This window comes from Hemibagrus wyckioides, linkage group LG01, assembly GCF_019097595.1.
Source record: "Hemibagrus wyckioides isolate EC202008001 linkage group LG01, SWU_Hwy_1.0, whole genome shotgun sequence".
Lineage (NCBI taxonomy): Eukaryota > Metazoa > Chordata > Actinopteri > Siluriformes > Bagridae > Hemibagrus > Hemibagrus wyckioides.
In genome coordinates this window covers 34735585-34762137 of record NC_080710.1, presented here as the reverse complement: position 1 = coordinate 34762137, position 26553 = coordinate 34735585, and the positions used below count along the sequence as shown (strand labels likewise).

Here is a 26553-nt window from a genome sequence, read left to right as displayed (position 1 = left end):
TCTGATAAAAGTGTGTGTGTTTGTGTGTGTGTGTGTGTGTGTGTGAGAGAGAGAGAGAGAGAGAGAGAGAAAGAGAGAGTTAGAGAGAGAGCTTGTTTAGCAGGTGTAGTCATGTACATCAGACTAATACGAGAAAAATTAATCAAGATCTGTAACTGTGTATAAACATCAAACATCAGGACTCCACTGAAATGCAGTGGAGTTTTCAGAAATAGATAAAAACTCATTTCTGAAAGAAAAACAAATTTTTTGTACCATACACCTTTCACACAGTTCTTTAGTTTCCACATAATTAGTCCTGTGTGTGGTTAAAGTTCTATCTGATCTAGCTACATCTGATCCTGGAAGAACCCAGAGTTTGTAAGAGAAGAGAATCTGCTCACACACAGTATCATGAAGACCAAAGAACAAGCTAAACTAATCCAATGTAATATATTAATCAGGGTTTTGTTATAAAATAAACAGTCAACTACTTTAAACTTTAAACTCTCAACTAAAACTCAGTAAAGAGCAAAAAAATAGGGGATTGATTAAAAAAATCTCATTATAACACTATACTCTCATGGAACTCATGTTTATACTGTTTATATTATTTATATTGTTTATACTGTGTATACTGTTTATTTTAGTTTCTTATATATTAATAGTTATTTAATTACTTATTGATTTTAATTATTTTTCATTTTTTAACTGCTAACCCCAGTTCACTATTTTGTACCACTGTGATGATGGGCAGTGTTGGGTCAGTTAGAAAAGCTACAACAAGCTCTAATGTTTTCATATGTGCTTTAGCATCTCTCTCTCTCTCTCTCTCTCTCTCTCTCTCTCTCTCTCTCTTTCTTTCTGTCCTGCTTAGGAGCGCTCCTTGGCTCAGAAGCAGATCTGGATGATGGATGATATTCTGAGTGGTCTGAAACCCAACAGGAGACGATTTAAAGCACTGATTGCTTTACACACACCAACAAGTGAGTGACCACAACAATGCACATGACTGTGGATGCTGGTGTTATCATGGGCATGACTGTGGGGGGGGTAAGTGACTGTGGGGGACTCTGTTATTCTAAAGTGATGTTAATGAGTTCTAATTATCTGCTTTATTCTTCTCTCAGTGTTTCCACTTCTACACAACTCATCACTCCATTCAAAGGAAAGTGTGCATTACTGGGTGAGTTGTGTGTGTGTGTGTGTGTGTGTGTGATGATTTATAATTAAAGGCAGATACTTCTTTATTTGTTAAGGGGGAAGAGTTACAACCACCCGCACGTCCTCCTTTACCTCTGGAACTGGAGAACACAAATAAGAGCTCGAAGCTGAGGTCTGAGTGGGCAGAGCCGTATTACACCGTGAGTAAAGAGAGAAAAAAATGTGTTTTTCAGCCAAACTTCTACTTACTATTATTACTGTTAGCATTAATATTAATAATAATAATAGTAATAATAATTTCTGCACTTTTCTCTCACACACAGATGTTGTACAACGCTGATACAATCAACACAGACTCCATTACACACACCAACACACACCCAGCAGGTAAACACACACACACACATGCACAGACACAGACACACATGTCTTAAACTTGTCTATGTTTTACAGAATCCAAGTCAGTGTGTTTGGGGGAGGAGTCTGGTCATTTCATCCAGGTGTGAGATCATCAGAATTCAGGATAAAGAATCAACATTAATGTAAATCTATAGATCTGTTATCTGCTGAAAATGCTGAAGATATCTTTCTGTGTTGCTATCAGATGGCCCCGAGTTGCAACCAGAAAAAAACGCACACTAAGAGGAGCCGAAGCCCAGATTATCAGATGAACATGGCTGATAAGCCCCGCCCATTCACTGAGTCCGAGTCTGAGTCCTCTCCTCTCTGTCTGATGCACATAATGAGGGCGGAGCTTCCTTCAGTTCTCACTGCACAGAGAGTGCGTGTGGAGGAATCGAACCCTGAGGAGGACAAACTACACACACAGAGTCACAAACATGAAGAACAGAGTGATAATGACAATGTACACACACACACACACACACACACACACACATAGAGCATATACACAAACACAGTTAAATGCACAGTGAGTTTTAATAATGTATTTAAACTTTATTCGAGTTCGTTTCTCCTGCATGATATCAGTGAATGTGAGGAGCAGTGTGAGGTCCAGTGCCTCATCTGACAGGGCAATATCAAAGGACAATATTAAATGTGAGCATTTGAGCAGTGCCAGGTGAAGTGAAAATGATGATCTCCTCATCATGGCACCTGTTAGTGGGTGGGATATATTAGGCAGCAAGTGAACATTTTGTCCTCAAAGTTGATGTGTTAGAAGCAGGAAAAATGGACAAGCGTAAGGATTTGAGCGAGTTTTCAAAAGGGCCAAATTGTAATTGTTATGCCAAGATGGCACCGCAGATGGCAGCCACTATGTTTTGGTGCGCTCTACTTTTTCTTGTTTTGTGTTGTTTTTCAGTTTTCTGCCACAGTTCTGGTGGCTTCTTTTCCAGGGAAGAGCTCATGAACATCAGAGCTACTACACCAGTGGACTTATTTCCAAGTTTTCTGGCTTCTACCATGGATTTACTGGCTATTTTGATCAAGGAGGCAAGTAACAAAGTGAAGCCCCGCAGAAGAGGGAAACGCTCATGAGTGCTCGTGCGTCTCCGCACTCAACTCTGTCCCCAGACATGGAGGCTTTCACCATTAACTGCAAGCCCTTTTACTCGCCCCGTGATTTCTCCTCATTCATTCTCGTTGGTGTTTACATCCCACTGCAAGGCAATGTGTGTGAAGCGCATCACACGCTGGCTGGCTGTGTGTGGAATGGACAAACCTGGACACCTTGGTCACTGTCCTAGGAGACTTTAATAAAGGTAATCTCTCCCACGAATTGCCCAAATACAAACAGTTTATTAAGTGCCCGACAAGAGAGTGGAATGTACTGGACCATTGCTACACCACCATCAGCTGTGCTTATCATGCTGTCCCTCGTGCTACACTGGGCCAATCCCATTTGATTCCTGCATACTGGCAGAAATTAAAACTCTGCAAACCTGTTGTGAGGACATCAAAGAAGTGGACCAGTGAGGCTGTGGGAGAACTACAGGGGTGTTTGGACTGTACAGACTGGGACATTTTTAGATCGGCCACCAACAGTCTGGATGAGTACACAGACACTGTGACGTCCTACATTAACTTCTGTGAGGACAGCATCATTCCATCACGCACCAGGGTGAGTTATAACAATGACAAACCCTGGTTCACAGCTAATCTCAGACAGCTTAGGTCAGAGAAAGAAAGAGGCCACATTCAGAAGTGGGGACAAAGGAAAATACAAGGAGGCTAAGTACAGATTTAGCAAAGAAGTGAGAAGAGCTAAATCAGAGCATGGTGAAAGAATGAAACAGCAATTCCAAACCAACGACTCTGCCTCTGTCTGGAAAGGGCTTAAGGCGAGCACCAAATACAAGCCTAGAGCCCCCCACTCTGTGAACGACCTGCACCTGGCCAACAACCTGAATGAGTACTACTGCCGCTTTGAGAGACAATGGGACAGACCTGACCTCCCCCAGTCCTCCCCCCACCAGCTATTGATCAGCAGTAGCCCCCCCTCCTACATTTTCATACCTGGATTACTCCCACAGCTCCACACCTCAGCACCACCCTCCCCCTCACACCTCTCACCATCAAAGAGGAAGATGTGAATAGGCTGTTTAAACATCTTAACAACTGCAAGGCTACAGGCCCAGACTCTGTCTCCCCCTCCACCTTGAAGCACTGTGCCAATCAGCTGTCCCCAGTGTTCACAGACATTTTAATACTTCACTGGAGACCTGCCATGTGCCAGCATTCTTCAAGACCTCAGCCATCGTCCCAGTCCCCAAAAAGACAAGGATCACAGGACTTAATGTTTACAAACCCATCATCCTGACTTCTGTGGTCATGAAGTCTTTTGAGCACCTTGTTTTGTCCTACCTCAAGGACATTACTGACCCTCTCCTGGATCCACTACAGTTCCAACAGATCTGTAGACGATGCTGTGAACATGGTCTTCTACTTCATCCTCCAACAGCTAGACTCTCCAGGATCCTATGCCAGGATACTGTTTGTGGACTTCAGCTCTGCCTTTAACACGATCATCCCAGCTCTGCTTAGAGACAAGCTCTCCCAGCTGAATGTGTCTGACTCCATGTACAGTTGGATCACGGACTTCCTGACAGAGAGACGGCAGTTTGTAAGGCTGGGTAAGCATGTCTCTGACTCCCAGAACAGCACTGGATCCCCCCAAGGCTGTGTCCTTTCTCCTCTGCTATTCAGCTGCACGGCTGCACATCTGGTCACCAGTCTGTCAAACTCCTGAAGTTTCAAGAAGTACCCAGCCCCCCTTCCCCCATCATCCTTTGTGACTCTCCGGGGACACCTGTCGAGTCCTTCCGCTTCCTGGGCACCACCATCAACCAGGAGCTCAAGTGGGAGAAGAACATCAGCTCCCTCACTAAGAAGGATCAGCAGAGGATGTATTTCCTGCTCCAGCTGAAGAAGGTTCTCCTCCCTGTGAAGATGTTGGTGAACTTCTACACTGCCATCATCGAATCTATCTTCACATCCTCCATCATGGTCTGGTTTGCTGCAGCTACAGCCAGGGACAAGGCCAAGCTGTAGCATGTCATCCACTATGCTGAGGTGATCGGCTGCAGTCTTCCATCTCTCTGGACCCAGAGACGTGCAGCCAAGATCGCAGCTGACCCCTCTCATCCTGGAAACAAACTCTTTCAGTCCCTCCCCTCTGGCAAGAGGCTCCGGTCCATCAGGACCAGGACCTCACACCACAAGAACAGTTTCTTCCCCACTGCAGTCAGCCTGCTGAACAGTGCCCCACTTACCCCCAGATGACCCCCCCCACCCCTAAAAAACATATGGACAGTCACTTTCACATTCTAAATTGCACTACTGTTCATTCAAACTCACACTTCTGTACACAATATTTATTTCATTCTAGAGTGTGTACATACTTCATATCTGTATATATGTTTGGACAGTCACTTTCACTTTTACATTCTAAATTGCAATACTTTTCATACAAAGTCACTTTATACAGTATGTATTTAACTTATTCTAGCTTTATTCTAAAACTGTGTACACATTTCATATGTGTATATGTTTGCACCTGACACCAAGACAAATTCCTAGAACTGTAAAGTACTCTTTGCTGACCCTTTGCTGTACCTGGACCTAAAATAAAACTTTTTCTGATTCTGATTGTGATGGCTAGACCACTGGATCAGAGCATCTCCAAAACTGCACTTCTTGTGGGGTGTTCCTGGTCTGCATTGGTCAGTATCTATCAAAAGTGGTCCAAAGAAGGAACAGTGGTGAACCAGCAACAGGGTCATGGGTGGTCGAGGCTCATTGATGCACATGGGGAGCTGCTGATGCAAGCTACTGTTGCTCAAATTGCTGAAGAATTTAATGCTGGTTCTGATAGAAAGGGGCCAGAATACACAGTGCAGGACGGGTCAGGGCTGTTTTGGCAGTAAAAGGGGGACCAACATAATATTACCAGGTGGTCATAATGTTTTGCCTGGGCAGTGTATGTCCCAGTAGGCTGTATGCAGTTTTTACTGATCTGCTTGACTTCTGACATTCTTTACATGTCCGCTTGGCATCGCTATATGCTGCTGTTGGCTATATGAACAGATGAAGACTTCCACAAATATTCATTTCCTGACTACATTTCTGTCTAGTTCCTGATTTCTGCCGGGGTGATGATGGAGACATGTTTTAGGGCTGTGTTATGGTGTACACACTCTTTATAAATGAGATGCTACAGAGTTGCAGGACTGAACTCAACACACCGTTGAATGAACACAAAACATTTCAATCATTTATTCTGTGTGTTTTACAGCTTGATGTCCGTGTCATGAAGAGAGATTCTGATTTAAACATGATGTCTGAACAAAGACATGCTAAACTCAAGCGAGCGGATCGCATCAGAGAGCGGGGACTGAAGAGGTGAGTGAGATTCCTCCTTCAACACGAGAGACATGAAATTCATCAAATCCTCTGTTATTTATGATTTTAACACAAATACTGCTCTGATCTGAACCATAATACTATTTATTCATAGTGTTATAAAGTTCCTCTTAAAATACCAACCTATAATCTTTATAATCTAACTTAATATCAGATATTCATCTTTATCTCACTGCATTAGATTTTTTTTCAAAACATTGTGTATTTTAAACCGTGGACATAAAACACCAGTGTACACACATACAGAGCTTACAGATCATCATGAAGAATAGTAACTAAGTCAGGAAACATATTCCTTTCATCTCTCTCTCTCTGTCCCTCCCTCTGTCTGTCTCTCTCACTCTCTCTGTTTCTCTCACTCTCTCTCTGGTGCATGCTTGGAGTGGGCGTGGTTTGTGTGAGAGAGCATGTGAGTGAGCATCTGCAGGTTTCTCTCAGAGTCTCTGTCTTTTCTTCTATTTTTTCTTTAACTTTTTCTATTTCTAATCACTTTTTGAAATAGTTGAAGGTTAGTCTGTGCCTGTGCACAGTGTGTGTGTGTTTCGGCACCCTGGCATCTCCCCCTGCGAGGGCAGCGTCCCCACTTACCTTTAGAAATGGTTTCAGGTGTGTTCCTGATTTTAAATGTCTCAGTTGCAGGGGATATTTTATTTATTTATTTTATTTTTTTTTTTTTAATTTATTTATTTTTTTCCCCTCTCTTTTCTCTGTTTATCTTCTTCTGTAAAGCTGCTTTGAGACAATGTCTCAAATACTCTGTGACCCAGAGTATCAGCTACTCTGAGGTAGCAAAGGGGGCGAGTCGGAGCAAGAGGTACTCCGAGGCTGCTGAGACTGAGAATCAGAGTAATAGTGACTCAGATGATGCTGGGATACCATCAGTGCTCTGGCTGCACTGATGGTATCTCTCAGAGAAACAGATACACTGCCCTGAGTGATAAAGAACAGGTAGTGATACAGAGTGAGTGGCAGAGTGATGACACTTGTTCAGTGGCTACAGAAGAGAGCTTAGGTGATGACGAGTCAGTTACTGATTCAGACATGTTTCAGAGTCAGGACACTGACCTGTTTTGTTGACCAGATAAATGACTTTTTAGATGTGACTAAGGGCAAAAAGGTTGAACTGGAAAAGTATTTCCCGGATTTAAACAAGTTTGTTGCATCCTTGAAGAAAGCACGTAGAGAAAGCAGTTTTGACATTTTATCACAACAGAAACGTTTTAGATTAAAGAAACACTTAACTGCAATCAGGCATGGAGTCGAACCTGCCAGGTCTAAAGGTCAGACTGGTATTGGTAAATTACATTAAGTGCACATGGGTCTCTCTGCTTCTCTCCTGTCTCTTAATACTGCTGTTTGCTATCTCTTCATCAACTTTCACTATGAACATCTTACACCTTGGCTCTTTAAACACAAATGGGCTTAGAGATAAGAGTAAATGGACAGTATTAAAAGAATACATCACCCTGAAAGAGCTGAACATTTTGTTTTACAAGAAACCCATAGTGATGTGAGCAGTGAGGTGGACTGGGGTCTGCACTGGGAAGGGGAGTGTTTTCTTAGCCACGGAACCAACCTGAGTGCTGGAGTGGCGATCCTCTTCTCCACAAGACTGAACGTGAAGATTCTGTCAGTAGACGAGGTGGAAAAGGGGCGTCTGCTTATGATAAGAGCAAACATCCATGATATGGAATTTTTATTCGTTAATGTCTATGCTCCTAATACTGGTCATGAGAGAGTGAACTTCAACACTGTTAATTACACACTGATTTCTTCCACACAACACGATTTACTTGTCATTGGTGGGGATTTTAATTGCACACTCAATTTCACTATGGACAGAAACAGTGAAGAACCTCTATCAATCTGCAAAAGCTCTAGAGGAAGTGATGTCTCAGTTCCAGCTGGTTGATGTTTGGTGGGAGAAAAATAAGGGAGTGAAACAATACAGTTGGGTCAAAGTGTCAGCAGGAAGAGTGAGTGCTGCATGTTTAGACCGCTTCTATATGAGCACCAACATGAGGAACAGAGTAATAAGTGCATGTATCACACCATGTAGCATTTCTGACCATCACCTCATCACATCCAACATCACCCTGTCCCGGACAAGACCACAGCGCTCCTTCTGGCGTTTCAACACAAAACTAACACAAGACCTGCAGTTTTTTGAGAGTTTTAAGGTCTTTTGGGAACATCAGAAAGGACAGAAAAAAGAGTATGAGAATCTTCTTCAGTGGCAGGAGATGGGAAAAGTTCAAATAAAGATGTTCTGCCAGCAGATCACATCACAAACCTCCATCAAGATCAAACAAGCCATGCATAACACAGACAGAAATCCTGAGACTGGAAAATGCTTTAATCAATCAGAACTCTGATATTGCACAGAGACACCTTATGCAGAAGAAACAGGATCTCAGCAACATCCTACAGGAAAATGCTAAAGGAGCCATGGTTAGAGCTCTCTTTCTCTCTGTACAAGAAGTTACTTTTTCAACCTGGAAAGAAAGACTGCACTCAACACCGCTCTTCTTTCCTCAAGAGGCCCTGATGGAAAGATCACCTCAGACCCAGCGGAGATGAGGAGACTAGCTGTGAACTTCTACTCAGCCTTACATTCTGAGGAACATACAGATGAACAGTGCTCAGATGAGCTTTTTAACAACATGCCATCACTGGACAATGAACATAAAGAAGAACTGGACTCATAACGGACCTTTGAGGAAGTAATGGTTGCAGTTCAACAGCTTTCCTCTGGACAGGCACCAGGGATAGATGGACTACTCATAGACTTCTACAAAACCATTTGGACAATTCTAGGCAGAGACTTCTTTGACACTGTTGAGGAAATTCACAAGGCCAAAAAGCTTCCCCAAAGGTGTCAGCATGCTGCCATCTCTCTACTTCCGAAGAAGGGAGACCTTTGTCCACTCTCTTATGCTCGGATTATAAAATCATCTCGAAATGTCTTGCTAATAGACTTAAGAACTCCCTAGACACTCTAATACACAAGAGTCAGTCCTACTGTGTACCCAAGAAGTCTATTTATGATAACCTGTTTTTATTACGAGACATTCTTGACTACTCAGAAGTATACAGGGTTGATGTGGGTCTCCTCTCTCTCGATTAGGAGAAAGCTTTCAACAGAGTAGACCACCAGTATTTATTCAAAGCTCCAGAACATTACGGCTTTGGCGAATATTTCCTGTCCTGGATTAAAATCTTGTACACAGACGCCTCTTGCATGATTAAAGTTGGACGAGGACTAAGTACACACATCATGATGAGGAGAGGGATCAGACAGGGCTGTCCAATGTCTGGTCAGCTGTACAGCCTCGCGATAGAACCTCTGCTGTGTCTGTTAAGGAAAAACCTCACTGGACTGTTGATCAGGGGGAGCAGAGCACCTGAGACCTTTCAGCATATGCTATTGCCTTTAAACTTTCAGCATACGCAGATGACATCACAGTCATAATCAAGACACAGGAAGACATCCAAGCTACAAAAAGAGCTCTGAAAACTTATGAAAGAGCCTCATCAGCGAGAGTAAACTGGCAAAAGGCATTGTGGTCTGGATTTAGTGAGAACCCACCTGATCTTCCAGAAGACATCCAGTAGGGAACAACTGGAATAAAATGTCTGGGAGTGAACCTCGGAAAAGAGGAGTTCAAAATCAAAAACTGGGATGGACTAATAGAGAAAATTAATGTTAAACTGGCCAAACGGAGATGGGCATTACCCCAGCTATCTTACATTGGAAGAGTTCTGATCATCAACAACTTCATCACATCAATGTTGTGGCACAAGCTCATGGTTTTAGATCCACCAAAGAACCTGATTGATGAGATCCAGAGAATTCTTGTTGACTTCTTCTGGTCAGGACAACACTGGCTGAGAGCTGCAGTTCTCTACCTCCCAGTTCATGAAGGAGGACAGGAACTAATCCACATGCAGTCCAGACTGGCAGCCTTTCATCTACAAACACCACCAGTGGATAGATGTGGCACATGCCCTGCTCAGAAAGTTGGGAGGAATGAGCCTGTTCACCCAATCCTTAAAGAGAACAGACATGGAAGGACATACATCATTCTACAAACATGTACTCCAAACATGGCAGACCCTGTCCTCTTCAATAGAATGGGAAATACCTGACCAGTGGCTGTTTGAAGAACCTTTGTTTTTTAATCTGCTCATTACCGCAGAGATACTATGTTCAGTCACCATCAGATCTGCATTGAAGGAGGCAGGACTCCTCAAAATTCATCACCTGAGAAGGGGATCAGGCTGGATAACAGCTAAGGAACTAGCTGGCAAAATAAGACTTAAATCAACACGCCTAGCCTAGCGCTTTTTAATTGACCTGGAAGCTGCTCTACCAGCTGTAACAAGTAGATTCCTGAAGGACAAACCAGTGGAAAGTATAGACAAGTTTCTGACCTTTCCAGAAATTCTTGTCTCTCTGAAGAAGGAAGAGGAACTGGAAAACTACTTACAATTACCATTCCAGAATTAGGAGCATTCAGCACTGTGAGTAAAAAAGCTATCTACAGAATGTGTGTCAAACAACTCAACTATCAACAACTTAAAAATGTTAGAAGTGCTGGACCCAGGCTTTTCTCCAAAAGGCAGCTGGAGATCCCTGTACAAAAGACCCATTGGAAAAAAGTTTGGAGATCTACAGCGGAGAATTGTACATGGAATATCTTCCATATTTTCTTTGAATGTCCACGTCTGTCTGCAGTACTAAAGCTAGTAGAAGCCTGGGGACAACAGCTTGCAGGATTCTATAACAAAACTGTTCATACACAGACCAAAATACTCTGCAAAAATGTGTGAAGGAGGTGAGAAATGGCATCATGGTAGTCGTTGAGGGAAGCAGGATGGGGTTTCTTCAGGACAGGAACAATGATGGACTCTTTGAAGCATGTGGGGATTGCCGACAGGGTTAAGGAACAGTTGAATATGTGTGTGAACACTGGTGATAGCTGGTCAGCACAGGCTCTGAGGACTCACCCTGATATTCCGTCTGGTCCTGCTGCTTTCCTGGTGTTCACTCTCCTGAAGACTCTCCTCACATCATGCTCAGAGATGATGAACGCATTTCCGGTGTTGGCAGTCTCTTCCTGTCTGCAGCCATTAGCATTGGCTGTAGCATTAGCTTTAGCATTAGCATCATTAACTGCAGCCTCGAAGCGAGCGTAGAAGGTGTTCAGCTCGTCTGCCAGAGACACTTCCACATTCGTCATACCGGATGTTGGTGCTTTATAGTCCGTTATTGTCCTTAATCCCTGCCACAGGCTCCTAGAGTCACTCTGAGCTGTGACTCTAGTTTCCTCCCACAGTGCTGCTTCGCCTCCTTCACTGCTTTCCGCACGTCGTATGACGTAGCCTTGAATGAGTTCATGTCGCCCGATGCAAGTCCCGCGTTATAGGCAGCGGTGAGACATCTCAGAGCAACGCGGATGGTCTTATCCACCCATGGCTTCTGATTGGGAAACGTTCTGATGGTGGTTTTCTGCACAGTATCATCTGTTAGTTTCCCGATGAATCACCACAACCACTTCCGTAAACACATTGATGTCATCAGAGCTGCGCCAGAACCTAGCGATCTGGGTGAGCAGAAAACTAGAAGGAGGTGTAGTGGTTAATCCTGTGTTAATGCTGAGAGAATTAATAAGGAGAAGGTTAACTGTAGAACATGCCTACTACACACTGGTGAATAATGTAAATGAGTTCTATCGTGTTTGGGGTATTGATGATCTTGTATGTAAACCTGATGAGTGGGGTTTCACTTTAATCTGAACTGTCAGTTTATTTCCTGAACATTTCTGTCTGATTGCATGAATTGATCTGCAAAACATTTACTGTGTGTCATTGATGTTATCGTTCAATTAATACGGAATGACTATTTTTTTATTTATTTATTTTTTTGTCTTTTCTTTCTTCTATTTCTATTTTTCTTTTTCTTTCTCACTAAATCCAGACCACAATGCCTCATTTTTTTGCCAGTTTACTCTGGCTGATGAGGCTCTTTCATAAGTTTTCAGAGCTCTTTTTGTAGCTGTAACGTCTGGGACCCCCGCCCTATGCGGGGCTCGGCCCGTGGTGTGTGTGCGCACGCCGGCACACGGTGTAATGAGACCCATGCGCAGGATTCAGCGAAGCACTGCTTTTATTAAGACGCGACATAGGGAAACAAACGTAACACTAGACATGGCGTGGTTAACTAAACAAAACGAAAACAAAACCTAGACCTTAGCTTGGACATGGAACCTAGCAAACAAAACCCCAACATAAACCATGGTACAGATAACAATCATGGACAAGGACACAAAGGCAAGGATCCCTATTTATAGGGGTAGACATTAGGGCTAATGGGATACAGGTGACACAATCAGGATAGAAACAATAGGAAGGGCATAACAAAAGACACACAAAGAAGCAGGCTTCCAAGGTTCACCTGCCAGCGCCCTCTCTGGGCCTGGCAGGGAACTGTCCAGCTGTTCCTGACAGTAGCTTGGATGTCTTCCTGTGTCTTGATTATGACTGTGATGTCATCTGCGTATGCTGAAAGGTTTAAAGGCAATAGCGTATGCTGAAAGGTCTCAGGTGCTCTGCTCCCCCTGATCAACAGTCCAGTGAGGTTTTTCCTTAACAGACACAGCAGAGGTTCTATCGCGAGGCTGTACAGCTGACCAGACATTGGATAGCCTTGTCTGATCCCTCTCCTCATCATGATGTGTGTACTCACAAGGTGTACTCATTCCTCCTGCCACTTTAATCATGCAAGAGGCGTCTGTGTACAAGATTTTAATCCAGGACAGGAAACATTCGCCAAAGCCGTAATGTTCCGCCTTTTGTCTCTAACAACGCCATCACCATATGAGTTAAAGCGCTTCAGTAAAGTTGCAAGCCCCGTTAAAATGATCCCTCTCGGCTGTAAAAACACTGCGCTTAAACATGTCCTGTCTTTTAGATGGCAGGTCTACATGTTTTTAAATTCACCAGAGCGCACACTAGAAATATCCTTCCGTGTTTTTCATGAGAATAATTCTTACATGGTGTACACGAGTAGACTCGTGGAGATTTAGGCTTCTTGTGCCCGCATAAAGACAAATATTGACCCTCGCACGTCTATCTCTAACATTAATGTAAATAAGACTGGCCATCATACTGAGGACAAAGAACGAGAAGCTTCTATGCAGGTGAATGGAGCTACTGAGGAGGTGAAGGGGCAGAAGGAGGTGAACTGGCAGAAGGAGGTGAGTGAGAATGGGGCAGAATGTGTGAGTGATGGACAGCTTGGATGTAGTCATGATCATGTAAACACTGAGAGTGAGACTGTTTCTGCTGAGAAGAGTGAGGTTCAGGGCAGTGCTGATGCAGTACAGGCAGAAGGGTCAGGGGACAGCCTGGATGATGACCTCGATAAATTATCTCAGCTCACTGATGATAGTATTAGAGATGAAGAGCAGGGATTAGATCTTACTGAAACAGGAGAACAGGACTGGTACACTGTTGAAGACATTAATTTTTTTCTTGACAAAACAAAAGGAAAAGCATGTGTAGAAGTTACTGATTACTTTCCTGACCTCGATAAGTTTGTTTCTTCTGTGATGTGGGCACAAAAATGTATAATTATAAACTCTCACAACAGAAGCGCTCTTGTCTTATAAAAGTACATCACCGCAATCAGACAAGTTAAACTGTCTCATGAAGAAAGGCTAACGAGAAGGAAAACAAAGCAAAGCTTTTTGTCTATATCTATACTTCCTTGCTACACTTCTCTCTCTATTTCTCATGGAGATGCCTGGCTGAAAGTTAGCGCTGGTTTAATTTCCGCTGTACATTTGGACTGGTTTTATTGATCTCAGAACATGAGAAACAAGTTTCCAAACATGGCTTTTGTTTCTGGAACACTTTTTATCTTCATATTCTGTATTATCATATGGACTTTAGATAAAGAGATATGGATGGAGCATAAAGCTGCACGGAAGAAACAGACCTACAGTCTAAGGGACAGAAATGAACATATGACCTCTGACTTAGTGGAAATGTGCAGACTGGCTGTGGACTTTTACTCTGCTCTCTACACTGCTGAAAATTCAGGGGAATGGTGCAGAAGTGAACTCCTGCAGGGTTTCCCTGGTCTGAACGTAGAGCAGAATGGAGGTGGAACTCATAGTAGATGTAATGACTGATGTAGATGTAGTGACTGCAACAGGAATAAACAGAGATCCTGCTGGACTCTGTAAGAACTTGTGGACTGTCACTGAAAGTGATCACTCTGGAACTCTTCATGAATGCATCAGTGAAGGACTTTTCCCTAAGAGCTGCAAGTGTGCAGTTTTATCTGTGCTCCTAGAGACGGTGTTCCAACATCCTCAAAGAGACCTGGGAATTTTTTTTTTTTGTTCTGAGTACAGAATCCTTTTTAAATGTTTAGTTTAAGGATGAAGGGTTTAGAGCTGATTATGAACACTGAGACCTTTAAGTACAGGTGGAGATAAAACACTCACACTGTGAGGATGATGATGAAGGTTTTCTGTTATCTTTTGTGTAATGATGAGTTCTATGTGGAACAAGACTGGTTTTTGTTTTGTGTTAATTTTTTGAATTGTCACTGTATGATATCAAGTTCTGACTTTATAATCCTTCTTTCTCTCTTTTTTCTCTCCTTTCTGTTCTTTCCTTTCTTCTTCTTTCCTTTTTTCCTTTCTTTCTCTCCTTCCTTCTTTCTCTTTTCCTTTCTTTACATATAATTTCCCTTATTATTTATATATTCATCTACTTACATCTTGTCATTGTCTGCATATTTTTAACTTGCATTAATAGTGTTTTTTAACTTTTGGTAATTTAAAGAGCTGTTTAAAAGATTGTGAAGCTTTAGAATCAATTGGGATATACAACTGAGTGTCATCTGCATAGAGATGATACATAATATTGTATTTTTGAAAGATACAGCCTAAAGGACACATATACAATGAGTATTAGATCATATGGAGTATAAGGCCTAAGAATGGAGCCATGGTCCATGGTATCAAAAGCTGCTGTAAGATCAAGTAGAATGAGGATAACTATCTTTCTGAAATCAACTGCTAATAAAATATCATTAAAAACTTTAAGACGTTTCTGTACTATAAAAAGAGCTTAAGCCTGACTGAAGCGTTTGCATCTAGATATGGTCGTAGTTGAGATAAAACAATTTTCTCTAATATTTTTGATAAAAAAAGGTAATTTGGATATTGGTCGATAATTACTTAAAACTGTACAATCTAAATTTGACTTCTTCAGCAGTGGTTGCACTACTGCATGTTTAAAACAGGCTGGAACAACTTCACTAATTAAACTACTATTAAAAAGAGATTGAATAGTAGTACCTAAAAGATTAAACAAATTTAACACCAAACAAGGGGGAATAGGATCTAAAGGATGCGGCGCTGGTGTTGTAAGCTTTAAGATATTTTCCAACTGTACTAAGGAAATTGGTTCAAAACTAATAAAGGAACTTGGGGAATTTAAATGTAAATCATCAGTTTTTCAAAGAATAATCTGAGCCTGCAGATTATCAGTTTTATTTACAAAAAATTGTAAAAAGTCCTCACACATCTTTTGATCGCCCTCAACAGAGTTAACAGGAGCAGGCAAAATCACTTTATTAATTGTTTTAAATAAAATATTAGGCTTCTTTAAATTCTGATTAATAATATTTGAAAAATAATTTGCTTTTGCAGTCTTTACAGTAGACTGAAAACGTGACGGGGCTTCTCTTAAAATTTCAAAAGATACTTGCAGCTTATCCTTCTTTCATCTTCCCTCGGCCCTTCAACAGGCTTGTCTAGAATTGCGAATTACATTATTCATCCAAGGCTGGGGCTGAGTTTTTAATTCATGATACTTTAAAGGTGCAATCTCATCTAAAATGTCAGTGCAAACAGAATTAAATGAATTAAAATATTCATCCACACTAGTAACAGGGTTAAAAAACTCTAAATTGTGGTAACATATCAAAGCTAAAAAGGCCTCAATATAGTAGATGTAGAAGTGTTTATAGAACAAGAGTAGAGGCCAGCCCTTCTGTTGACAGTATTTAACAAAGGAAGTGAAGCATCGAAACAAACAAACAAATGATCAGATAAACAAGCGTCATCTACAACAACATTCATGACAGAGAGACCCAAAGACAATACAAGATCAAGGATATGTCCGCCCCTATGAGTAGCTCCAGTCACAGACAGAGTAAAATTAAAAGAATCAATCAGCTGTAAAAAATTCACTAACTTATGGCTTGGAAGGACAGCACACATGTATATTAAAATCTCCAAGAATAAGAAAATTATCACATGAAGTTACTGTGCCAGATAAAAATTCTGAAAATTCGGTAATAAAATCCTTGTTGTACTTTGGAGGCCTATGTATAAGAGCACATAACAAGGACGCAGCAGAATCAACCCTGAATAATTGCAGTTCAAAACTAGTATAAGATCCAGATGGCAGTTGACAACACTTAAAAAGATTTTTATATACTGTTGCAATGCCACCACCTCGACCTGAAGTTCGAGGAGAGTTAAAAAATGAATAATTAAAAGGAGAGATTTCTGATAACGGGCTCTAGTCCAAAGCATTAAGCCACATTTCAGTCACAGAAAGGAAGTCCAGATTGTTTGATGAACAATAATCATTTAGTAGGCCATGAAAATAATCTCCAAAATACAAGTTTAGCAAGGCGGTGAGAGAAGCTAAACAGCTGTACTCTGAGAAACTACAACTGCAGTTCTCAGCTAACGACTGGAAACGGCTCAGACAGATCACAAACTGTAAAACCAAAGCCCCCCACTCTGCTAACGACCTGCGTATTGCCAACAGCTTGAACGAGTTCTACTGTCGCTTTGAAAGACAATGGGACAGTCCTGGCATCACCACTCCAGCACAGCCTGATCACCCCCTCCACAGTAGGGACCTCACAAATACACACCTCAACAGCCTTCTTCCCCTCCTCCCCCACCCCAAGAACGACTCTCTCCATCCTAGAGAGTGACGTTAACAAAGTCTTTAAGAGACAGAACCCAAATTCAAATTTTATTTGTCACATACATATACATACACAGTACGACATGCAGTGAAATGTTTTTTTTCACGACTGTCTGGTATGTAAACATTTATAAAAATAAAAAAAAAGTATTGAGAAAGAGATCCATAAAAATAAAACTAGATTATCTTAAAAGTATAAAAATAGAAAATAAAGTAAAATAAAATATAGATAAATAAAAATAAAATAAAATATGAAAATATAGGTGTAAATAAGAATATAATATAAATAAAAAACAAAATATGAAAATATAGGTGCAAGTAGATAAATAATATATATATATATATATATATATATATATATATATATATATATATATATATATATATATATATATATATACACACACTAACAAAGTGGTATACACACATATATATACACATAAATGCAGACATGAACGTGATGGGATGTTTGTGTATATGGCATATACTGAGGTGATCCAGTGTTTATCATTAAAGTGTCCATGTGCTGGAATAATTGTATAAAGTGACTTGTGTCAGTCCAGTGTCAAAGTGTCAGTTTGTGCAAAGTGATGAAAAGTGATGGAAAAAAAAAAGCAGAGTCCCCGTATCTGTATCAGGTTCTAGGTGTTTCCTGGTTCAGACTCCGAATGGCCTGCAGGAAGAAGCTCCTCCTCATTCTCTCTGTGTTTGCCTTCATGGAGCAGAAGCGCTTCCCTGAACGCAACAGAGAAAAGAGTCCGTTGTTGGGATGGCTGAGGTCCTTCACAATCTTCCTGGCCCTGATCCAGCACCGCTTGCTGTAGATGTCCTGCAGGTCAGGGAGCTCGGTGTGGATGGTACGTTCAGCTGAATGCACCACTCTCTGGAGGGCTCGCCTGTCCTGCATGGTGCTGTTCCCGAACCAGGAAGTGATGCTACCCGTCAGGATGCTCTCAATGGTGCAGGTGTAAAAAGTCTTTAGCACCTGAGAGGGAAGTTTAAAGTCCCTAAAGCGTCTCAGGTGGTATAGACGCTGCCGGGCCTTATTTATATGGATCTAAATAAGGTGCCACCCCCACTTGAGACACCCCCACTTGAGCCACCACCACCCTATCTATGGATCTGATGGATCTAAATAAGGTGGATCTGACTGGGTTGACACCCTTTTACAAGACTGTTCTTAAGGCATGGAGAGTTTTTAACTTTTCCCGTGAACAAAGTTCTGAAGGTGGATCTTGGATAAAAGAGGAACCTTTACTCTATAACCCTGAGTTCCCTGTAAAAAGCTTGGACTCTGACTCCATGAAGGCTGCAATGGTAAGAGCAGGATTCATAAAAGTTTCCCACCTCTGGAAGGACAGATGGTTCACTCCTGAGAAAATTGCGGTTAAACTTGGTACAACCTCAGTAAGAATAATAAACAAAGGACTAAAATTCTAGCTGTTTTACCATCAACCTTCGCACAAGCTCTGCAAACAGAGTTTTCAAATCAAAATGGCAACCAGGAAACAGTCAACTTCCCAGGACTGAAGGTGAGAGCATCTGTGGACACGTGGGAAGAGGAAGAAGGAAGGCTATTGAGTTTCAAGACTTCAGAGCTAAAAGACTTTCAAGATGCCAGAAAGAAAGCTTTGTATTACATTTGTGTGAAAGTGATGCACCTTCAGTCTCTGAAAGTACCGGAATCTAATTGGCAAGAGTTGGCCTGAAAGGGAGCTGGAGAACCCTGTATAAAGTCCCCATTGACAATAGATCTGGTGATCTGCAGTGGCGGATAATACACGTGATAATAGCTACAAACAGATACAGGACACACCTGGATCCAACAATAAAAGGCACTTGTCCCTTCTGTCATGGTTCAGAAACTGTCTCTCATTTGTTTTTAGAATGTGGCAGGTTACAGCCACATATGTTGATGGCGGATGTTGATGGCGGCACTCTGCTCAGCTGCGGCTGTATTAGCTCGCAATGTTTTTCCCACTTTTTCTGTGGTTTCTTTTAACCTGGACACTTCAAATCCAGTGCATTTACTTAGTTCATGCCGGAATCTAAGATATGACCGCAAGTTTTTACTAGAATTACAACAGTCTAATAATTACGGAACGGACTGTTACGCCAAGAGGTTAGAGATACCCTGGTAACAGTGAGACGGCCAACCAACCGTGGCCGACACGAGAGGAGACATAAGCGGTGCTACAGGAAGCAGAAGCGCAGCTGCCGGGGGGGGGGCCTAACAGCTAAGCTAAAGGCGAAGCCATGTAGAACCCCGCTACTGTCTATTCTGTTGGCCAACGTTCGCTCCCTCAAAACCAAACTGGATTATCTGCAACTGGACTGGACAACAAGAAAGGAGATGAGAGACTGTTGCATTATAATTTTGACAGAGACTTGGCTAAAATCATCGGTCCCCGATGCGGCTGTTAGCTTGGAGGGGCTAACCATATATCGGATGGATAGGAGCTGTGAACTGACTGGAAAATCCCGTGGCGGTGGTGTGTGTATTTACATAAATAACAGCTGGTGCAATAACGGTACTGTTGTCAGAAGTCATTGCTCTCCTGATGCAGAGTTTTTGACTATAAAATGTCGTCTGTTCTATCTGCCCCGAGAATTTACCAATGTCTACATCACAGCTGTGTATATCCACCCCAGTGCAAATACCAAAGAGGCTCTGAACATTCTCTACCTCTCCATCAGTGACTTGCCAAAGGCACACCCAGAGGGAGTTTTCATTGTAGCAGGAGACTTTAATCAGGCCAACATGAAAACTGTCCTCCCTCACTTCCATCAGTATGTGGATTTTCCAACCAGGGGAGGAAATAAACTGGATAAGGCCTACAGTAACATCAAAGATGCATTCAGAGCAGTCCCCCACCCCCACCTCGGCTCCTCAGATCATCTCTCCATTAGGCTCGTTCCAGCATACAGGCCTCTGCTAATCAGAGAGAAGCCCTCTGTCAAGCAGGTGAGGGTTTGGACTGAGGGAGCTATGAGTGCACTGCAGGATTGTTTTGAAAGTACAGACTGGAGCATGTTCAGAACAGCAGCAACATACAATTAGCACATCGATGTGGATGAGTATGCTATGTCTGTGTCAGGATATATACAAAAATGCATGGAGAATGTTAGTGTCACCAAGAACCTCATCATCCGGGCCAATCACAAACCCTGGATGACTGTAGAGGTGCGTGCCATGCTGACAGTACGAAATACAGATTTTAGATCAAAAGACATGGTGGCACTTCGAACAGCCAGAGCCAACCTCAACCCGGACAATCAGAATGGCAAAGCGCACATATGCACAGAAAATTCAGGACTTTTTCCATGATTCCACCAACACTAGGAATATGTGGCAGGGCATCCGGGCAATTACAAACTACAAGCCAGCTCAGATGCCCTGTAAGGATAGCATAGACTTCCTCAACCAACTGAATGAATATTTTGGAAGGTTTGAGGCACACAATAGGACACCATCAAGAAAAGCAGTACCTCACCTGAATGAGCAGGCACTGACCCTTGAAACAACAGCAGTCTGCAGGATCTTAAAGAAGATCAACACCCGGAAGGCAGCTTGGCCAGATGGCATACCTGGGTGGCTGCTCAGGGAGTGTGCAGACCAGTTGGCCCTGGTTCTGACGGACATTTTTAACACCTCCTTGAACCAGGCCATTGTACCATCCTGTTTCAAGACAGCCATAATCACACCAGTACCAAAGAAATCCACCATAACCAGCCTAAATAACTATCGCCCCGTCGCACTCACTCCTATTATGATGAAGTGCTTTGAGAGACTCATAAAGCAACATATGGTTTCCAAACTCCCCTCCACATTTGACCCATGCCAGTTTGCTTATCGGCCAAACCGCTCCACAGAGAACGCCATCTCCACTGCACTACACCTAAGCCTTCAGCATCTAGAGGAGAAGAACACACACGTGAGAATGCTGTTCGTGGACTTTAGTTCAGCGTTCAACACGATTATCCCCCAGCATATGGTAACAAAACTGGCACCCCTGGGCTTTGATACCTCCTTATGTAACTGGCTGTTAGACTTCCTCACTGATCGGACCCAGTCTGTGCGAGTGGGCAAGAACACTTCCTCGGTCATCACTCTGAGCACCAGCTCCCCACAGGGCTGTGTCTTGAGCCCCCTTCTTTTCACCCTGATGACTCATGACTGCGTTGCCAGGTCCACTGCTAACCACATCATCAAATATGCCGATGACACAACAGTAGTGGGCCTTATCAACAATGATGACGACAGGGCATATAGACAGTAGGTGGAAAAGCTGGTGGAATGGTGTGGGAAGAACAACCTCTTCCTGAATATTGACAAAACTAAGGAGATTATTATGGACTTCAGGAAGAGCCAGCCATGCCACGCTCCTCTGCTAATTAACAACACAGCAGTGGAGATTGTGGGAAGCACCAGGTTCCTAGTGGTGCACATCACAGACAGAATAACCTGGACTGAGAACACCGCATCTCTGGTGAAAAGAGCACAGCAGCGACTGCACTTTCTCCGCAGGATGAGATCACATCTCCCCACTCCGATTCTTACCACTTTCTACCGAAGCACCATAGAGAGCACTTTGACAAACTGTATCTCTGTATGGTGTGGCAGCTGCAAAGCTGCAGACTGGATGTGTCTCCAGAGAGTGGTAAGGACAGCGGAAAAGATCATAGGGACTTCTCTCCCTTCAGTACTGGAGATCGGACATAAACGCTGCCTGTCTCATGCCCTCAGCATCATCAGAGACTGCTCACACCCCCATCGAGGACTGTTCTCTCTGCTGACCTCTGGCAGGAGGTACCGCAGTCTGAAGTGCAGAACAGCCAGGTTCCGTAACAGTTTCATTCCACAGGCCATCAGAATCTTGAATTCAGTATAGACAATATAACAGTATGAAAGTGCAATACATGGGAAATAAGTGCAATAAATATCATTCAGTGGTATGTTTGTATAGAAATTATTTTTAGTCTTGTTGGTGATATTCACATAGCACATGTACAGTATTTTTATTTGGGACTTCTAAGTTATGTGCATTGCAATCTTATTCATATTTTATTTATATTTTATTTTTATTTCATCTATTATTTTTATTCAATTGGCCCTATCTATTTTCATTACATGTTCTACCACTTCGTCAATTATTTTACCTCTCCTCTACCTTGCGAGTAATGCAAATGTAATTTCGTTCATATGCGTACTTGTGACGTAAAAATGAATGACAATAAAGTTGAAAGTTGAAGTTGATATTAAAGGGCTATTAAAGGGCTGGTCAGAGAAATTAGGTCATGTTTTTACACAGATATATTTATTGACCCAAATACATCTTTAAGAGCAGAAAATGTGCTAGAAATGTGCTACTGAATTTTCTTCATGGACAGACTGAACTGGCGGTGTGGTTGACAAGGAAGGCTAAAATGAAAGGGGGTGCATCTACTGATGATGTGATGACTGTGAGGGGTCTGGTATCTGCTCACATTACTGTAGAATTTGCTTATTATAAACTGATTGGAGATTTAACTTCCTTTCAGCTTTATTGGGGCTTGAATGATGTTCTTTGTAAAATAAATGATGATGGGTCTTTAGAAAAGTTTGTGTAAAAGGGGAAGGGGAATGATCATACTTTTGTGTGTTTGTTTACATAGAATGCATTAATGTGTGCATTTCTTATTATTATTAAATTATATTGTTTTGTTTTTTTTTTTTTTAAATGTTTGACTATATATATCTTAAGTCTTTGTTACTGTTTTAAATTTTGTTAATTAAAGAGACCTTAAAAGTCAGAGTCTCTCTCTCACTCTCTCTCTTTTTCTCTCTCTGTCTCTCTCTCTCTCTCTCTCTCTCAGTGCTCTGAGGCGGAGTGACTCCGCTCATCCTCTGAAGTTCATTGATACTGAAGGATCTGGTAATCACAGTAAGACTCTTGCTGTGTGTGTGTGTGTGTGTGTGTGTAAAATGTATATCTCTAATGAGTCTAATCTGTGTAAAAGGTCAAAAGTCCACACACTCCCTGCGCACTGATGGAGTCCGTTTCCATGGAAACACGTGGATGACTGAGAGTGATGTACCTGAGACACCACCCACATTTAGTGACATCAAGCCTTCATCAACCAATCACGTTTCGACACTCACGATAAACAACATAGCATCTGAGGAAACAGATGAGAGAGTGAACTGCTCCAGTCTGACCAGTCAGAAGGCTGAATGGTTTCTTTCCACTAACCACTGGCAGGAGTTCATTCCCCTCAACATCCAGGAGGAGGAGCTTTCTCCATCCACACAGAATTCAGACACATCAACTAATCAGAATTCAGAGCAATCAACTAATCAAACTCACCTTGGAGGAAACCTGAACATGACGACATTGTTAGTCGCCATGGAAACGCTTAATAAAACCACTCCCAAGCTCTCAGCCGCTCTCTCACATCAGCCAACAGGAACTTCACCTGACAATCACAAGGAGTTACAGTCTGACCGCTCAGGACCGGAGCTGTGCGTCTATGAGGAGATTCTGCACAAAGCTCCAGAATCAGCCACAGAGGATAACGGGAGTGTGATTGGTGAAGCCAACGTCCAACAAACACACCTTTCCACCAATCACAACTCTAGCCCTCCTCTGTCTGCCAATCAGCATGCACCATTAGACTTTGGGGGAGGGGGGAATGGAACTACGGAAGAAGAAGTGGCACAAGAGATCAGTGGGAACTCTACACAACAAATGTATGGTTGTTGGAGTAAAAACTCAGTGACCAGTCCGAGTGATTCCTTTAACAAACCACGAGTCACGGTGCTCAGGACAAGCTTATAGAGAGGAATTATAAGAGGAATAATAATAATAATAATAATAATAATAATAATAATAATAATAATGTTTGCTTTAAAGTGTTTGTACCTCACTTTAAAAAAAAAAATTAATTTCATTTTTAAATACACTGTATTGCCAAAAGTTTTGGGACACCCCTCCAAATGGTGTCGTTTTTCAGGGGTTGGGCTTGGCCCCTTAGTCCCAGTGAAAGGAACTCCTCAGCTTCATCCCAAGACATTTTGGACAATTTCATGTTCTTTGTGGAAACACTTTGGAAGGGATGACCCCTTCCTGTTCCAACATGACTGCACACCAGTGACCAAAGCAAGATCCATAAAGACATGGATGACCTCAACCCCATAGAACCAAAGGCTTTGGGACGTCTGCCTTTCCATGCAGATGAATGTAATATGGAGTTGTCCCGCCCTTTACAGCTATAACAGCTTCAACTCTTCTGGGAAGGCTTTCCACAAGGTTTTTATGTTTTATGTTTATGTTTTAAGGTGTTTATGGGAGTTTTTGATCATTCCTCTAGAAGCACATTTGTGAGGTCAGACAATGTTGGACGAGAAGATCTGGCTCACAGTCTCCACTCTAATTCATCCCAAAGGTGTTCTATGGGGTTGAGGTCAGGACTCTGTGCAGGCCAGTCAAGTTCCTCCACACCAAACTCACTCATCCATGTCTTTATGGACCTTGCTTTGGTCACTGGTGTGCAGTCATGTTGGAACAGGAAGGGGTCATCCCCAAACTGTTCCCACAAAGAGCAGGAAATTGTCCAAAATGTCTTGGTATGAAGCTGAAGCATTAAGAGTTCCTTACTTTTGGCAATATAGTGTAATTCACAAAATAGCTAGTATAATATTGGATAAATATAACATCTGATTTCTCTTTAAAATAAAAAGCTGTTCTTGTTTATTTATTTTAATATTATGTGTTTTTAAATGAAATTTTCATTCAGTTTATTTGATTGATTGTGTTAATATTGTGTGTTTAATGTTTACACTTACAGCATCCTGCAGACGTTACTGCACTTATTTACACAAAGAGTTTACACTCAGGTGTTGAACAGAGGGAGAGAGGTGACCAGACTGACCACACAGCTAAAACATTTCACTAATAACACAATCAGTTTTATTTGATGTGATGCAGCACAAGTTTATTTGTGTTTATGATCAATTTCGCTAAAATGCTTTCATTTTAAACATTGTTTTATTTGCAATCCTTCAAAGTCACAATTTAACTGCTGTTTTATTGTTTGTACATTTTATTAAATACATTATAGTTTAGTTGTTAGTTAGCTGAAGTGCTGAAGCTCACTGTTTAATACCTCAATCACTCACGCTGCAGCAGTGAATCAAAATGGAACAGGAAGTTACATCACAAGCTCCTGGTTCAGATTGACACTAATGTGTGCTTTTCATGTGTAAAAGAAAGATCATGAATATGAGGCATCTTTGTTAATAATAAACTTAAGTGTGGTGACTTGGCCATGGTCAGTTCTCCAGACTAAATAAAGCCTAAAGGTGTTGGACATCTGGATGACTGACCACAGAGTGACTACAGATTACAGATGTGATGATCGAGTTGGAATGAAATGAGAAAAAAAAAAAAAAATTACAGCAATTGATGAAATATGTGTGTGAAATAAGTGTGTGTGTGTGTGTGTGTGTGTGACTCTACCCTGTTTTCAGAGTTCTTTACGTCTCTGTGTCCTACACGTTCACATTTTTGGCATTGGGCAAAAGCCCTGATCCACAACACCGTCTCCATCACTGGTCACATCATCTCAGTGGTTCATACTGACCTCTAGAGGGTCATAGGGGAAATGGTGCAAAGTAGAAAGCACTAAAAAAAAACACACAACTGGAAAATGTGGAAAAATGTTATACTAGGTTATACTAATAACCAAGAACCTTCCAGATCTGCTCCTTTACCTTATAAAAACTATACAATAAAATCTTGACTTAAAAAATGTGTCTTCAGCCTAGACTTAAACACCGAGACTGTGTCTGAATCCCCAACACTAATCTGAAGGCTGTTCCATAACTGTGGGGCTTTGTAAGAGAAAGCTCCGCCCCCTGCTGTAGCCTGCGTTATTCAAGGTACTAACAAATAACCTGCATTAAGCAGGAGAAAATTTATGTAAATTCTATTTTTTAATTTTTTATCTATTTTATGTCACGTTGTACTCTGCATGGTTGTGTATGTGATCAATAAAATTCCTATTAAAATTATTTATAAAAAATCTTCACATGTGCACTTAATGTAGTCTTGTGTAGGTGTGTCTCATACTGGAGGAGTGTTTCACTTCACTGTGTACTTTATTGATCGGCTGAAAGGACAATACACTCACTGACTTAATAACTGTCCAAAAGTCCAATTTAATTAACAGGAGCCTTGATGAGATGAGAAAATAAAGTACACATTGTATTTAATTCCTTTTAAAAATCATTGTTAAATATTTGATATAACTCTGATTTTGTGAATCTTGATTTTGGTAGCCATTTAGTTAAGCTAATAATTAAGTAAATAAATATGTTTTATGAATAATTTATTAATTTAATTAATCATTAGCCCAATAATCATCTAATGCCATTTAATAATCAATATAAATCATTGAATATTGAAATGAGTAAATTAGTGTTATTAGCACTTTAAGATAACAGCTATAATATCCAAT

The 26553-nt window shown here is 41.6% G+C and overlaps 1 protein-coding gene across 4 annotated transcripts in view; it reads left to right on the top strand.

Moving 5' to 3' along the window:
- Positions 1–26100, top strand: part of si:ch211-234p6.5 (uncharacterized) — an 80496-nt gene extending 54396 nt beyond the window's left edge. For 3 of the 4 annotated variants that reach the window (XM_058392070.1, XM_058392052.1, XM_058392064.1), the window contains 9 exons: positions 857–965; positions 1110–1165; positions 1239–1343; positions 1467–1530; positions 1597–1643; positions 1748–2008; positions 5900–6006; positions 22912–22979; positions 23056–26100. In XM_058392070.1, the coding sequence (XP_058248053.1) occupies positions 857–965; positions 1110–1165; positions 1239–1343; positions 1467–1530; positions 1597–1643; positions 1748–2008; positions 5900–6006; positions 22912–22979; positions 23056–23873 (1635 nt within the window). In that variant the 3' untranslated portion in view covers positions 23874–26100. The remainder of the gene's footprint in view (positions 1–856; positions 966–1109; positions 1166–1238; positions 1344–1466; positions 1531–1596; positions 1644–1747; positions 2009–5899; positions 6007–22911; positions 22980–23055) is intronic. The other variant, XM_058392059.1, reaches the window with a different exon arrangement.
- The last annotated feature ends 453 nt before the right edge of the window (positions 26101–26553 follow it).